At 43.4% G+C, this 17,146-nt stretch overlaps 1 protein-coding gene across 3 annotated transcripts in view; it reads right to left on the bottom strand.

The window, feature by feature from the left end:
- Positions 1-17,146, bottom strand: part of LOC149167450 (P-loop containing nucleoside triphosphate hydrolases superfamily protein) — a 428,107-nt gene that overhangs the window by 182,162 nt on the left and 228,799 nt on the right. For all 3 annotated transcript variants that reach the window (XM_089432992.1, XM_089432993.1, XM_089432994.1), the window contains exons 20-21: positions 5,761-5,937; positions 5,496-5,581 (exon numbers count right to left, since the gene is read on the bottom strand). In XM_089432992.1, coding sequence (XP_089289118.1) covers positions 5,496-5,581; positions 5,761-5,937 — 263 coding nt within the window. The remainder of the gene's footprint in view (positions 1-5,495; positions 5,582-5,760; positions 5,938-17,146) is intronic.

The following is a 17,146-nucleotide window of genomic DNA, read 5'->3' as shown; positions in this document are numbered from 1 at the left end:
CTTTACCTTTGCCTTTGCCCCCACCACTGCTTGTGGAAGCCTGCTTCTCCCCTTTGCCTTTCTTGCCTCCTGCCACCAGTGCTACATCCTCAACCTGCTCAACTGGCTTGGCTGCCCCAAGCTGACCTTTCCTGATCTCTGTCTGAATGCAATCATCCCAAAACCTCTCCCATGTGGGAAGGGTCTCACGTGCACAAACCCCATCAGCAAATTTCAACCATGAACGGGGGAGGCCATTCACTGCAATCTGCACCAACTCAGTGGGTGGAATGGCCTCTCCAATCGCTGCCAACTCATCTCTCACATTAGTAATCTTTGTGAGATATCCAGCTGCACTATCATTACCCATCTTAATGTTCTTCAGCTTTTCCTTCAGGACCATCTTCCGGTTCTCATTGGTACTCTGGTAGAGATTGGACAATGCTGTCCACATCTCATGGGCATTGCTCTTTCCTCTCACATGAGGAATGCAATGGTCTTTGATTCCGTCTAGAATCAGCCTCTTACCCTTGTTGTTCTTTTTATTATAAGCTGTCAACTGAGTAGCATCAATAGGCACAACAACAGGGTTCTGTGTGGTATGCACCATGATATCCCAGACTTCTGCCTCCTCAAAGATACTCTGCATTCTCTCCTTCCAAACGCTATAATTTATATGCCCATCCAGCCTATCCTCCACCCTCAATCCCAATGACATCCTGTTGTCCTAAAACTGAAAAATAGCACTATTGTAGTAAAGATAAAACTGTTGTTTATGAAAAAATCAGCTTGCTGGAATTTTCTCAGTGAAAAATCAGCCACTGTAATTTTTCCTTTTGCTGTCCCAAACTGCCCTTCAGCACTCAAGCTCTGATACCATGTAGAAATTTCTGTTTTCCCACCCTGGTTTTCAGTTTCTCCTTATTTCTCCCATATAGTTAAATGCCATTTCCCATAACCATACATTTAACAAGCTGAAAAAAATAAATTTGCTGAAAACACAAATTCTGGAAATTTTACAGAATGCTGGAAATTGCAGAAATAAAAATCAGCAGTAATAAACAGCCATTAAAACACATTTAAACACTGAGATTTTTTGTCAATGTGACCCTGGAAAAACCCTTTACAACTCTTGGGGAAAACCAGTTTGAGAGCTCTTCTTTATTTCTGAAAATTGCCTTTTACAGTGAGAAATTTTCAGCAAGCAAATTTACAACTTATCTCTTTTCCCATGCTTCATAGCAAATTGGAAATTACAACAAACAGGACAGCAATAAATGTTGTACGGTCTCCTCGATTTTTGTGCCCACTTTCAGCATTAAATGCTGCTGTATGGCCCTCGTTTTGCATGCAGAAAAACCAGCAAACTGCTCCTCGATTTTTGTGCAAACCTCTCCTCGAAAATCGTGCCAAAATCTGCCTTTCACTGTGTGCTGAATCAGCTGTACAAATCTGCTCAACTGCTGCCTTGGAATGTGTGCCAAGCTGCTGTTTCCTTCTCCTCCCTGCTCAGAAATCTCTCTTGCTCTCTTGCTCTCCTTCTCCCAATCTGCTCATGAAAAAATTGAATCGAATGTGATCTTTTCCTCCTTTTCCTCCCTTAATATAACTCCAAGTGACTTTTGGGTGATCTCTAAATCCAATGGCTGAAATAGATTTAGATCAATGGCTGAGATTAAATGCTCATTTAAATCTCACTTTTTATTTTTTAATTCACCCCACTTTAATAAAGACCCACTTAGTCATTTATTTCCAAAGTCACTTTTCCTTTCTAATTTTTCATTGACTTTATAAAAGTCACTTTAAAATTAGACTTAGTAACTTTATCACTTAAAGTCACTTTTAAATTAAATTTAACTTTATAAAATTATAAAGTCACTTTAGGAGAAAAATTAAATTCTTTTGGACACTTTTCCCTAGGCCAAAGATCAAAGCCTAAGGGAACCACCTATCCTCCGGTACCAAATTTCAACATCCTTTTGCATAACATTTGTGATTGATTGGAGCATGTTCGTTGACTTGTTGGAGGAAGGTTTCTTATCTAGATCAACACCTAGACTTGTTAATTACCTCATGGAAATGAAGTGACTTTTGTTTGCAGCCCTGCTTTGGTTGACTGAAGGTGGTTGGGATAAATTGGAGCATCTCATTGTTTTTACTCCCAAATTCTGCGGCCTCCTCTTACCAGCGAGAAGAAGTACCCATTGTGGAGACACGACTCTTATCTATCCCATAACATCTCTAGACTAGAAAGGACTTGTGGTTCACTGTAATATCTCGTGTAGCTTAGACCCTTTTTTATTTGCAAAGAGCACAAATTGATATAGGTTGCTGTTGTTGAAAAGAACCAAGAGTTGTATGATCCAAACTGTCTCACTTGTTGTTGCGGCTCACTCCTTGAAGTTGCAGCTGAAAGATCTGCATGTCAAAGATTGCGGCATTTTTTAAAGCAGTTTGAAAGGTGTCAAGGGTTCTCCTCCTGAGACATTCGGATTAGAGCACTTTCAGAGGTTTCTGCCCTAAGGAATAACAGTTGGCGAACTTGTATTATAACAATTCCTACAAGCCTGTGGCTCCATCTAATGACAAGAATTTTAACACTTACAGCTGCATTGAAGCCAACCTTTGGGTTGCAGCTATTTAGACATATGATATGGAAGACTTGAAGCAACATTTGAAGTTCAGAACTTGTTGATGATAGATATCCTTGTCATTAATGAACAAGGGAACTGGGGTACTGTATCTGGAATATGCGTTGGCACCAGCTATAACTACTGTAACCTTGAAGACTGACAATGGGTATGATAATTAACACAGTGAGGTTGAGATAATAAAATTACGTGACAGTGATCCTGGTGACTGGTGTTCTCAGTATGTGGCAGCATATGTGAATGTACCTTCAGCATGGCAGTAACCTATATGGTGTCCTAACTATAACATTTATGCCCAGAATTTAGAATTGTTGTTTGAACAAGAAGTTTGTGGAGCTAGGGTTTGGAAGGCTGTAGATATTGTATGCTTTGTTGGGATGCATAATAGAGATTAGAGTTTAGCAATGATAAACAGTGACTGATGGCATATGGAAGTAGTCGTGTTTGGCAGTATGACAATGAATGGCAATAACCTATAATATAACGACAACCTGTGAAACACTCCCTGGTTTGGCAGCAGTAATAAACAGTGGCATAACTGTGTTTTGTTGACATTCAAAAGGGAATAGTGATATTGTTGAAGCCCTGATCACTGGGATGAAATATTGATGTGTCCTGTAGCAGCGGTTGTGGGAATGTTTGTAGAAGCACAGGCCTATTAAACTGTGAAGCTTTTGTAACCTTGAAACAGTGATTGTGTGACCTTATGACAGCAAGTGGCATTTGTGTGGGAGTAAGAGATGTATGACAAAGGGTTGACATGCCAGTGACCCTAACACAGTGAGTGGCCTGAGATAACAGGGACCTAAATATACATAACAATGCTCTTGATGATCTATGATTCTGATATAACAACTACAGTAACCTTATATTGCAGTGACCTATTACATTGTGCCAAAACCCCTCACCTACAGCCGACATTTGTGACTTGCATATTGTGACAGATGGACTGAGAAGAAGTGATCTACAAGACAGTGAGACTGTGGCTTGATATCTCTTGTAGAGACATGTGGGAGCAGATGGGACAGCAGTAGTGAGCAGCAAAGATGATAGAAGCAATATTATTTTTGGCAGTAACCCACAGATGAGCAGAGTATCCTGTGACTTTAACAAGTGACAGAGATAATGTCTGGACAAAAGGAACAGTGACAATGATGACAGTGTGATGATGATGTATGAAAGTTGTAGCAGTCTGAATTATGTAGTGGCAGATGTTGATAGCAGTGGCAGAAAAGATCAGCTGTGGGCTGTAGTAATAGCAGTGACTGTATCAGTGGATAGCTGTGGAAGCGGTGACAGGTTCAGAACAGTGAAATGCAAAGGTGGCAGTAGGCTGTTACAGTAGTGGATGTGACAATAGTAGCAGCAGAAGCAGTGATTGCAGACAATGGGTGTAGCAGCAGAAGCAGCAAGGACAGAAGAAGTAATTGAAGACAGAGAAAGTAGCAGCAGTGGGAAAATTGATTGAATCTAAAGGAGACTGAAGGCTCCTGCAGGCTTAGTCTGCATATCTTTAGTCTTGTACTTCTTTCCAGGTTTACCTGGTAAATTGTTATATGTACATCATACATAACTGAGCTTACTGTTGAGCCAATTCTTGTATACTCTTCTTGATGTGATGGTTCATGTTTTCTGATTTACTGTTGATGCTCTGAATATTTAATCATTAATAACTAAAGAAGGAAATATTGATTCACCCTCCTCTCAGTATTTCCAAGAAAATAGTGAAAATTTCACACCCTAGTGAGGTGAGAGAACAAGAATATGGTTGAGGTCTATCAATCTTCCAGAATCCAGATCAACCCATTATCCGTATTAAATGCCCAAAAATAAACAAGTATAAGCACCCGATTGCAAAATGATCAAAGTACCTTTTGAATGGCAGCCCATCTTCATCCAAGTGCTAATGCCGGATGGGTGAGAAGCACATGGCTGATGCAAATGGCAGAGGCACATGGCACATCATCAACTAATGGTGGCTGGCAGGGGCTACTGGTTGTCTGGCTGATCGGCTGGCTGTCAAATGCAAGGGAAAAGTTTTGTTCTATGGAGTTACCCAAATTGGTGGGTAACACAGGGATTAGCAGAAAGTCTGAACATAAGACCATTTTTGAGAAGCAATTATTATTTAGCAATACAAATGCTTGCTTAAAATGGCTCTTGGGTAGAAAGCAGCAAAATCTTGCAAGTAACAGACAAATTTTGAAAACTAACAGGTCAGCCCAGGAGAGTTTCCGTGAGGATACTGGAAACTTTGGCCTTCAGAAAATGCTGGAGATACCGTATAGAAGCAAACCTCAAACAAAATAAACGTATTCACATTTGTATCAAAGAGTTTGTAGCAAGCAACGTTACAAAATTTATACTTTCGAAAAACTCAGTGGGGTTCATCAACTCAGGAAATCAGAAAACTCTGGAAAAACTCAGCAAAAACTTGGAAAACTCAGTGACCTAGAAAATCTCAGAAAACTCAGGATAACTCAGAGGCTTTTGAACCCTGGCTGCAAGCTGAATGTGTAATGTGGTTTGCGCCATGCACACCTTGCCTTCTACATGAGAAATGCTTTAAATATATATTGTATATATAGAAATTACTGTTAGGTATGGTCACAATTTGACATTTCATGAGTTAATTACTTGAGGCTATACCAGGAACTGTAGATAACTGAAACCTACAGCCTATGGATTAAAGAGAGAGAGAGAAAATAAAATTGTGTACATGGAAAAAAAATTCCTACATAGCATAATCTGTAATGTCACTAAGCATCATTAATTGCTATCAATGTCACAGTTGATAAAGGGAATGAACACAAGAACCAATGCAGTGTAAATCTTTAATAGAAGGAAAGCGAACTTATTACTTACCCAAGATTTAGAAGTCCAGCAACAGTCCTCACACTGATGTCAAAGTCCACTTTAGGCTGTACGATAAAATTTCCTTCTCTGATTGGCTATCTCACAAGCAAATACAAAAGGCAAGCATAAAAACCATTTTAGAATTTTGTTTTGGAATCAAACAAAGATATTACAGATAGCCAAATTCTGCTGCAAACCAAATCTTGCTCAGTATCTCCAACAAACAACTGAAGAAAAACCAAAACGGAAGAAGAAATGTGTGTGACTGGCCCACCTCTCGTATTAACAATGCAAATCGCCCCTCACAGATTCTCACACGTATGCAATCATTTTCTGTAAGTTGCCCATTTGATCGTAATTTAGACAGACGTAGATACATATCAGTAAAATGTTGAACCGTGCTGCTCATCTTTTCTTTGCCAAGAACTTTTATTATTTCCTGATATGAAACCTGGAAAACACCAAAATCAAAGAAGCAATATATGTTCTGGTCTAACCTTACAAATCAGAAGTATCATCAACAGTTTGTAAGAAGATATCACTAATCTTATCAAACTCCTAGCATTAGAAATTATGTTATTATACAACATAACCTTCTGCATATCTAAGCTAAACTATGACTCTAGCTATGCATGGAAAAATAATTCCTGGCAAAAACTATCCTATTGATCAACCAGCTAGAAAATACTCACAATATAGAATCTGTAATCTCCAAAAATAAAAAATCAATTGAACTACATCAGAGACTTGGTCATGAACAGTCCACTTAAAAACTTATCCTGGATAGTTGTTCCATTTTCTTATTCAAATTTGCCTAAAGTTATTCCACAAGAAAAACATTTAAGCCCAGTCATTTGATGCCATAAGTTCTATGATTCTAGCTCCCACAAGACCAAAAGCAAAAGTTCATCCCCTGTTATGATCCACGAAAAAATTTCATTTGCTAGAGGCTTGGTTGGAAGTGTGAGAGTTCCCCTCCAAGCTTAGTCTAATATCTTTTGGGAGGAAATAGTTTAGGGACAAGTTCAATGTGAGGTTTTCCATCTCTTTTTTGCCTTTCATGGTATGTTCTATGTTTGTAACAATTACTTCAATGTCCTTTTATTAGCCCAATGACAATTCAACTTTAATTTCCAATAGCAATCACATAAACCATTAATTCACATTGACAGTAACTGTCGATAGAATATAAACAATAAACGCAGAAGACAAGTCAAGACAAGAGAACACCAACATTTGGCTAAAGCCAAGGAAAAACCCCAGAGGGGGAAAACCTATGTTGCATGAGTTTCTAAAACGTGGGAACTTTGGGATCTTGGTTAGGGGTGTCCGAAATGGCTAGAGGTTTCCCCAAAATTTACAAGAAACGGCTAATCAAGAGCGGTAATATTATATAATAAAAAAATTGAAAATATAAAAATATTTTTTTAATTATACAATTTATATAATAATCAAAATTAATATTGAATCAAAATATTCAAATATTAAAATCAATTTAAATATATAAATAATAAATATATAATCTCTCTTATATTATAAATATATTCTTTGGGTGTCTCTCCCTGAGTCTCTCCCTTTTATATATATAAAATGTCAAGTTCATTATCAGTTCTCTTAAGAGAAAAAACAACTCTAATGTTTAAGCATTGACTGCCACATACAATATGCACACATAATCTTCTGCGATATATATACATAAACAACAAAAGAAATACTCATCAGCATGACATTCCAGATATCACCCTTCAGTCGAGGTGCCACACACTTCCTTAACCCAACAAGAGATTGCTCCAGTTTCTCAATTAAGGATATCGGTGTTAAGGATGTCTTCGGCCTTTCTTCCTATGAAGGTTTCAACATAGGCTCATGTTTTGTGGGCAGTTCAGCATTTCTCTACAGGGTTTGTATTCCCCAACCCCAGGGAAAGCCAAAAAATCAGTCTTCAAAGCTCCCGGAACTTTTCCCAGCTCACATTACAGCTCTCGTTGAAAAGGTAACGTTCCCATACAGTTCCAAAGCTCCCGAGAGCGCGGGAACCATTGGAACGGGTTTCCCACATCTCAGGAGTGGTTTCGGTGTAACAGAGGGGAAAACCCTTAATCAATCCTTCTTATTATAAAATATCAAATGTTCAGGAGAGAGAAAATCCAATTTTGACAATGATGACAAAGTCAAAGTCAAAACTTTGACTATCCAAAGAAAGATGACCAACCAGAAACAATGCCCAAAACAAGAAGCCCAATCTGATCCAAATCTGTCTCTGTCAAATCTGCAATTCTGAAGTTTGTCAACAACAGTCCAGTCAACAGTGGTCAAAATGTAGTCAAACCTCCAAACAATTCGGTCAAACCAGCCAAGAAATCGGCCTCTTCAACAAGCAAAAGGCAGCCCAAAACAGAGTTGAAAAACCAGTCAAACTAAGTCAACGTTCTGCGGTCAAAGTCAACAGTCCAGCCTGCCATCAACACTGTTCAACATGCCCAGAATTCCTTGGTTTGTGTGCCAATGAATGTGGCCTACCCAAACAGAACCATTCCAAGTCAAAATGCAGTCAAATCACCTCAGAAAGTCCTCGCTCAGCGCTAGTCAAAGTCTGCTGCAGAAAAGTCAATGCAGGAAAAAAACAGAGCAGCCAGGGAACCATTCGCACGTGTGGAAGAAAGAGCTGCCTCAGAGGGTGTACGAACCAATGTTGTGAACATCGACATCGGGATAAAATCAGCAAGGGTCTTGAAAACCAAAAAATCGTAAACATCGGGAAACTATCGGTAAAAATCGGCAAACATCGGCAAAATTAAGATACCATAAAAATATCTGTAAAAATCGGCTAACAACGGCTAGCCCAAAAAATCGTGATTTCGAGATAAAATCGGGATGTTATTGAGATGTTTGCAACATTGGTATGAACCAATCAGAAGATGAGAGAGAATGTGTTGTGTGATGTGTCAAATGAGGTGAACATGAGGCTATATTTATAGTGGTTGGTGTGTGCGAAAAGTCATGTCTCTTCATCATTGGGCCGACTTAAAGAGGGACATCCTGGGGCCGACTTGATTTTGAGGCATTTATCGGTGTGCAAAAATTCTAATTTTCCAAGTGCAGGAGATGTCATCAAGAGGAATCCAAATGTGAAAAGAGCCATCAAAGGAGGGGCTTCTAGGATGGGGAATTAGCCCTAGTTGCACCTTTTAACACTCCCTCTCAACTAGGGATTCATTCCAACTGACCACGTCCTATGGCTGAAGATTGATATCATGGATAATAAGAAGGATCGATTGAGAGTGAGTCACAAGACACTACCACTCTCCTCCCACTGACAAAAGTCAATCCACATTACTAGGGGTAGAACCCCAATCGGACTTGATCCTGATCAAGTTGTTGAACATCATGCATCCTAGACATAGGGAGTATGGCAGTAGACGATGCGTCCATCGATAGTGCTATGGTCCCTAACCACTTTTCCCAACTCATTGGCCAAATGAGAGGTCCTTCCCAAGAGTCCCAAACTACAAGGGTAGGATGTATGTTGGGGCATCCGCAAGAGAAGGTGAACCACTCATCTTGCTCATATGCCATAGGAGAAGGTGAACCGCTCATCTTATGCATATGTCATCAACCATAGGGGAAAGTGAACCACTCACCCTATGCTCACATATATCATCATGGGGTATCACAGGGGAAGGTGAACCACTAACCCTATTGTTGCACATAGCTCCAAGAAGAAGTATCCCAAGCACCCCAGGAGCTCCTAGAGCTCAATGTCCAACTCAAGCGGGACCCTCATGAGAGGGTCTTTCCACGACTCCAAGTCTATCTTAGAAGAATAAGAACTTGGCCTTCCCCAAGGGCTTTGTGAGGATGTCAGAAACCTGTTCATCAGTCTTGATGTGATGGATCATTATTGCTCCCCAGTGTACCATATCCCGGATAAAGTGGTACTTGATATCAATTTGCTTGGAGCGGTCGTGGAACACGAGATTCTCTGAAAGGAGAATCCCACTTTGGTTATCGCAATAAATGACAGTGGTATCCAGTACATGCTCAAATAGTTCACTGGAGAGATTCCTCAACCAAATAGATTCACAACAGTCCATACTAGTTGCAATATATTCGGCCTTGACAGTGCTTAGAGCAACCGATTTCTGCTTCCTGCTCATCCACAAAATCGAAGCAGATCCCAAAGAGAAGCAACATCCCAACGTGCTTTTTCTATCCACCACATTGCCAGCCCAGTCAACATCAAAATATGTGTACCCTCAAATTCCTAGCAGTGTACCTCAGACCATGATTGATAGTATCACGGAGATATCTCAGGAGATTTTTAGCAGCAACCCAATGTATATGATGAGGCTCAACCATAAATTGACTCAAAGTATTTACAACGAAACATATGTCAAGTCGGGTGTTCACCAAGAACATCAGGACCCCACAAGTTGTCTATATTCTAAGGGATTTGGCAATTTGGGACCAACAACACTTCCACATAGCTTCTTAAAATTTAGTTCCATTGAAGTAGACACGGACTTGCATTCCACCATACCACATCTTTATAAGAGCGTCACAACGTATTTCCCTTGAGAAAAGAAAATCTCGCCTGGCTTTTGCCAGACCTCCAAGCCTAGGAAGTAATGGATCAGTACTAGGTCCTTCATCTTGAATTCGGAAGTCAACTCCCTCTTGCATTGATAAATGAGAGGGTCTGCACCAGTCAGAAATAAATCATTGACATACAAGACCAAAATTAGTGGCATGCCCCTTTCAACCTTAAAAGTATAGGTTTGGATTAGGCTTCAGCATAGCTCCTTGTAAATCCCGAGTCTTCCGAGACTAAGGCAGTAACAGCACAAGCAGAGAAGGAAGTTTTGACAGACGATGACTGTGCCATGAGTGCACAAACGCCACTTGAGCGAAAGTGGGGAGACATCGAGCTATAGTCAGGCGGACTACAAGCGATGAGGGGCAGGATCCTCGAGGTACCTAACCTCTTGGATTAGACCTTGCTACGAGAGCCCCGACGAGGTGTAGCAGGATTGGCTGAGTGGGTAGAGACGGATGCAGATGGAGCGGCAGAGAGAGCTACAGCGCAGGAGTCCAAAGACAGCGCAAAGCTAGCAGGCTGCAGTAGTGCGAGAGGCACAGGAGTGTTGCACCAGTGCAGGAAAGCACAGCGAGGTGTGCAACGGTGCGAGATGCAGGGAGTTGTTGCAGCAGCGCAGAGGTCAGAGAGAGGGAGCACTTGTCAGGAACAGGGGGAGCTTCAACATCAGTGGTTGTTTCTAGCCCAACAGGGAGGTCAATTGGGAGATCAGTTACTTACTTCTCAGTAACTGAGTTACAGTGTAGTAGTGGGCAACATGATGCAGCATGATGAGAGGAGGTGCAGTGCGGATGTAGTGCTAGGAGAAAGGACAATCAGTAGCACGGATGCAGAGGGCGTTGTCGTACAGATGCAGCAGTGGCAGTGGCAGAACCATGGGCAGCAATACAGGAGGCAGTAGTGCAGAGGATGTTGGGCAGGAAGGCCTAGCATCAGCACAGGTACCGATGTCGGATGATCAGAGTAATACTCAGTGAGGAGTATTGCTAGAGCATAGTCCTCGCTAAGAGGGAGTGTTGATTTGGGGTAGCATCGGATGTGCTCTAGCCACGAAATTTGGTGGAGAGGTTAGGGCACATGAAATCTCCAATACCCAGAAAGGGTTTGGGCAGATTCTAAACAGATCAAGAGATATTAAAATAATTAATATTTTTAATGGAGTCCCTAAGTCTAAACTTAGGGAAAATAAAATATTAATGTGTATTAATATGAATCTGTGTTAGAATGGTCCAAAAGACATGGATCAAGCCAGATCTAATCTTAGCCGTTGATTAGGGACTTAATCTCGGCCGTTGAGATGTCAACAGGAAAAGTATAAGAGGAGGCTTAAGGGTCACTTGGAGAGCACACCAGATGATTAGTCATTCTATTCTCTAGAGCGGGGTTTACTAAGAGAGATAAAATCAATGATCGGGAAAGCAGCTGAGGGGCATTGAGTATAGAGGAATGGAGAAGGCAGAGATTGTGTCGGGCGAGTAGCGCAGCAGACAAGGAGGGTGACGCAGAACCAGCAAGGGCTCACGAAGGGCCACGCAGAGATAGCCAAGTGCTGCGCAGAGCACCAGAGGGGCTAGTGTAGCTGACGCAGAGGCTCCCAGAGCTGATGCAGGGCCTCCTGGGGCTGACGCAGGTCAAGAAAGGCTAACGCAGGGCCAGCGTGAGACAGACAGGAGCTGAAGTAGTCCAGATTGGGCAAATGCTGGGGTTTCAAGAGTAGTTTTGTGCTGAGGAGCTGCCAGAAGGGTTTTCCAGGGTTTCAGCCAGGAGATTTCTCTCAAACTGTGAGGTATAGCTACTAAGGAAATTCTCTGTTGGGTAGGCTAGTTACGGCACCTAGATTGTACTCTAATATTGCTTAATAAGAAAACCCTCAGATAGTTGCACTGGTTTTCCCGCATTAGGTTTTTCCGAGGACATTGGTCCAAAAATAGTGTCATGTGGTGTGTTTGTTCTTGTTTCTTTTAGTTGCTGATATGTAATATGTTGAGAATGCACTAGTGTTTATTTTCAGTATTTACTTTGCAAATAACTTGTTAAAGAAAATAACAAGTAGGTAAGAATAAATCAAAAAAAGTGCATGAAGGGTTTCTAAGCTAAGTAGAGTTGGAAACTTCAACATGGTATCAGAGCTTGATTGCAGATCACAGGAGGACTAAAAGACATCAGCCAAGCAGAGCAATAGCAGCAGAAAACAGTTGTCCTGAGGTGACAGAAGTTGTTTCTAGCAGCGAAGAAGCCGAGGAAGTGTGACACAGAGCCAGCCAGAGCCACGCAGAAGAAGCCAAGAACTGCGCAGAGCCTGAGAGAGGCCAGCGTTGCTGACACAGAGGGCTAGAGGGCTAAGACAGGGCATCCCAGGTTGATGCAGACCCATCCAGGGTGACACAGAGCCAGCGTGAGGCAAAGAGGGGCTGACACAGTTCACAGAGAGGCAATTGCTCGGGTCTAGAAGGCTGCAGGAATATTGCAGAGTGGAGCTGGTGAGGTACTGTAGTCAAAATAGTACCTGATAGAGCAGGGCCAAAGGAGTTGTTACTGAGGGTTTCTAGCTGAGGAACCCGGATCAAAAGTGCAATTGCACAAGACGATCAGAGTAGGGGGCATCTCGACAAGCGGCAAGAGGATTTCCAGGAGGGAAATCAGGACTCAGAGGGAGTCCAAAAGAGAACTTCCAGATGGGAAGTAGAGACTCAGAGGAGTCGAACAGAGAACTTCCAGGAGGGAAGTAGAGGAGCATCATGGCACTACACGGGGTAAGAGACCAGGATAGACTGGACGGAGCGTCGAACTTCGCAGTTTGGAAGGCCAGAATCTTATCAGTGTTTGACAGGAATCGTGTCAAGAACTTCACCTTGAAGACAATAGCTATTCCAGTCGACCCAAACGATAATGACAAGTACGAAGAGGCGATGGTGAGGACCAACTGCATTATCCTTGACGGGGTCAAGGATCATGTGGTACCACATATAGCCGAGAAGGAAACGGCAGTTGAGATGTGGGAGGCTCTCAAGAACCTGTACCAGCATACTTCTGTGTAGAGAAGAATGCTGCTCGAGAACTAGATGAGGTCCATATCAGATGAAGAAGGGTCAATCGATTGACACCTTCCTCAAAGGATTGAATGAGATCCGAGACCAGTTGACTGCTATAGGAGCAACACCGGATCAAGAGTTTATGGTGAGGACACCCCTGAATGTTGTTTTAGAAGATTGGGAAGTGTTTTTCTAGAGTATCCTGGGCAGAGGGACTCCCCTACCTTGGGACGAGATCTGGGCAGCTCTTCGCCAGGAAGAGATCAGACGGCAGTCGAAGACAGGTAGCAGCAGCAAAGGGATCAAACTTCAATAGGAGGAGGAGGATGTGGCCCTAGCATCTAAGGGAAAGTAGGAGAAGCGATAGAAGAAAGATCTCTCCAAGATCAATTGCTTCCACTGTGGGGAGATGAGTCATTATGCGACCCAATGCCCAAGGAAGAAGAGTAAGGGAGAGTCTTCCGAGACTAAGGCAGTGCTAGCATAGGCAGAGAAGGAAGTTTTGACAGACGATGATTGTGCCATGAGTACACACACGCCACTTGAGTGGAAGTGGGGAGACATCGAGCTGTGGTCAAGCGGACTACAAGCGATGAGGGGCAAGATCCTCGAGGTACCCAGCCTCTTGGATTAGACTTTGCTATGGGAGCCCCGACGAGGTGTAGCAGGACTGGCTGAGTGGGTAGAGATGGATGCAGATGGAGCAGCAGAGAGAGCTATAGACCAGGAGTCCCAAGACAGCGCAGAGCTAAGCAGGCTGCAGCAGTGCGAGAGGCACAAGTGTTGCACCAGTGCAGGAAGGCACAGTGAGGTGTGCAACAGTGCGAGATGCAGGGAGTTGTTGCAGCAGCGCAGAGGTCAGAGAGGGAGCAATTATCAGCGGCAAAGGGAGCTTCAACATCAGTGGGTGTTTCTAGCCCAACAAGGAGGTCAGTTGGGAGATCAGTTACTTCTTAGTAACTGAGTTACAGTGCAGTATTGGGCAACACAATGCAGCATGATGAGAGGAGGTGTAGTGCAGATGCAGTGCTGGGAGAAAGGACCAACAACAGCATGGATGCAGAGGGAGTTGTCGTACAGATGCAACAGTGGCAGTGGCAGAACCATGGGCAGCAATAGATGAGGCAGCAATAGATGAGGATGTTGGGCAGAAGGCCTAGCATCAGCACAGGTACCGATGCGGGATGATCAGAGTACTACTCAGTGAGGAGTATTGCTAGAGCATAGTCCTCGCTAAGAGGAAGTGTTGATTTGGGGTAGCATCGGATGTGCTCTAGCCACAAAATTTGGTGGAGAGATTGGGGCACATGAGATCTCCAATACCCAGAAAAGGTTTGGGCAAATTCTAAACAAATCGGGAGATATTAAAATAATTAATATTTTTAATGGAGTCCCCAAGTCTAAACTTAGGGAAAATAAAATATTAATGTGTATTAATCTGAATCTGTGTTAGAATTCTCCAAAAGACATGGATCAAGCCAGATCTAATCTTAGCCGTTGATTAGGGACTTAATCTCGGCCATTGAGATGTCAACAGGAAAAGTATAAGAGGAGGCTTGAGGGTCACTTGCAGAGCACACCAGATGATCAGTCATTCTATTCTCTAGAGCGAGGTTTGCTAAGAGAAATAGAATCAGTGATCAGGAGAGTAGCTGAGGGGCATTGAGTACAGAGGAACAGAGAAGGCAGAGATTGTGCCAGGAGAGCAGCGCAGCAGCCAAGGAGGGTGACGCAGAGCTAGCAAGGGCTCACACAGGGCCACGTAGAGGCAACCAAGTGCTACGCAAAGCACTAGAGGGGCTAGCGTAGCTGACACAGAGGCTCCCAGAGCTGACGCAGGGCCTCCTAGGGTTGATGCAGGTCAAGAAAGGCTAATGCAGGGCCAACGTGAGACAGAGAGGAGCTGAAGCAGTCCAGATTGGGCAAGCGCTGGGGTTAGAGGAGCAGTTTTGTGCTGAGAAGCTGTCGGAAGGTTTTCCGGGGTTTCAGCCAGGAGATTTCTCTCAAACTATGATGCATAGCTGCTAAGGAAATTCTCTGTTGGGTAGGCCAGTTACGACACCTAGATTGTACTCTGATATTGCTTAATAAGAAAACCCTCAGATAGCTGCATTGGTTTTCCCGCATTGGGTTTTTCGGGGACATTGGTCCAAAAATAATGGTGTCATGTGGTGTGTTTGTTCTTGTTTCTTTTAGTTGCTGATATGTAATATGTTGAGAATGCACTGGTGCTTATTTTTAGTATTTGCTTTGTAAATAGCTTGTTAAAGACAATAACAAGTAGGTAGGAATAAATCTGAAAAAGTGCATGAAGAGTTTCTAAGCTAAGTAGAGTTAGAAACTTCAACATGGTATAAGAGCCTGAATGCAGATCACAAGAGGACTAAAAGACATCAGCCGAGTGGAGCAATACCTATTACCAGCAGACAACAGTTGTCCTAAAGTGACAGAAGTTGTTTCTAGCAGCGTAGAAGCCAAGGAAGTGTGACGCAGAGCCAGCGAGAGCCACGCAGAAGAAGCCGGGAACTGCGCAGAGCCTCAGAGAGGCTAGCGTTGCTAACGCAGAGAGCCAGAGGGCTTACGCAGGCCATCCTAGTGCTGACGCAAACCCATCCGGGGTGACGCAGAGCCAGCGTAAGGAAGAGAGGGGCTGACACAGTTCACAAAGAGGCAGTTGCAGGGGTCTAGAAGGCTGCAAGAATATTGCAGAGTGGAGCTGGTGAGGTACTGTAGTCAGAACAATACTTGACAGAGCAGGGCCAGAGGAGTTGTTACCAAGGGTTTCTAGTCGAGGAACTCGGATCTGCAGTGCAGTTGCACAAGACGATCAGAGTAGGGGGCATCTCGACAAGTGGTAGGAGGATTTCCAGAAGGGAAATCAGGACTCAGAGGGAGTCCAGAAGAGAACTTCCAGACGGGGAGTAGAGACTCAGAGGAGTCGAACAAAGAACTTCCAAGAGGGAAGTAGAGGAGCATCATGGCACTACACGGGGTAAGAGACCAAGATAGACTAGATGAAGCATCGAACTTCGCAGTCAAGAAGGCCAGAATCTTATTAGTGCTTGACAAGAATCGTGTCAAGAACTTCCCCTTGAAGACAATAGCTATCCCAGTCCACCCAAATGATAATGACAAGTACGAAGAGGCGATGGCGAGGGCCAAGTGCATTATCCTTAACGAGGTCAAGGATCATGTGGTACCACATATAGCCGAGAAGGAAACGGCAGTTGAGATGTGGGAGGCTCTCAAGAACCTATACCAACATACTTCTGTGCAAAGAAGAATGCTACTCAAGAACCAGATGAGGTCGTATCAAATGAATAAGGGTCAATCGATTGACACCTTCCTCGGAGGACTGAATGAGGTCCAAGACCAGTTGACTGCTATAGGAGCGACACCAGATCAGGAGCTTATGGTGAGGACAGCCCTGAATACTATCTCAGAAGATTGGGAAGTGTTTGTCCAGAGTATCCTGGGCAGAGGGACTCTCCTACCTTGGGACGAGATGTGGGCAGCTCTTCACCAGGAAGAGATATTAGACGGCAGTCAAAGATAGGTAGCAGCAGCAAAAGGATCAAATTTCAGCAGGAGGAGGAGGATGTGGCCCTAGCATCTAAGGGAAAGTAGGAGAAGCGAAAGAAGAAAGATCTCTCCAAGATCAAGTGCTTCCGCTGTGGGGAGATGGGTCATTATGCAACCCAGTGCCCAAGGAAGAAGAGTAAAGGAGAGTCTTCCGAGACTAAGGCAACGCCAGCACGGGCAGAGAAGGAAGTTTTGACAGACGATGACTGTGCCATGAGTGCACACAGGCCAATTGAGCGGAAGTGGGAGACATCAAGCTATAGTCAGGCGAACTACAAGCGATAAGGGGCAGAATCCTCAAGGTACCCAGCCTCTTGGATTAAACCTTGCTACAAGAGCCCCGACGAGGTGTAGCAGGACTAGCTGAGTGGGTAGAGACGGATGCAGATGGAGCGGCAGAGAGAACTACAGTGAAGGAGTCCCAAGACAGCGCAGAGCTAGTAGGCTGC

This window comes from Pinus tabuliformis, chromosome 5_1 (genome assembly GCF_031772625.1).
Source record: "Pinus tabuliformis cultivar Carrire ecotype Pingquan chromosome 5_1, CPIR1, whole genome shotgun sequence".
Taxonomy (NCBI): domain Eukaryota; kingdom Viridiplantae; phylum Streptophyta; class Pinopsida; order Pinales; family Pinaceae; genus Pinus; species Pinus tabuliformis.
Note: the sequence above shows the minus strand (reverse complement) of the source record. Positions and strands in the feature narration are given on the sequence as shown.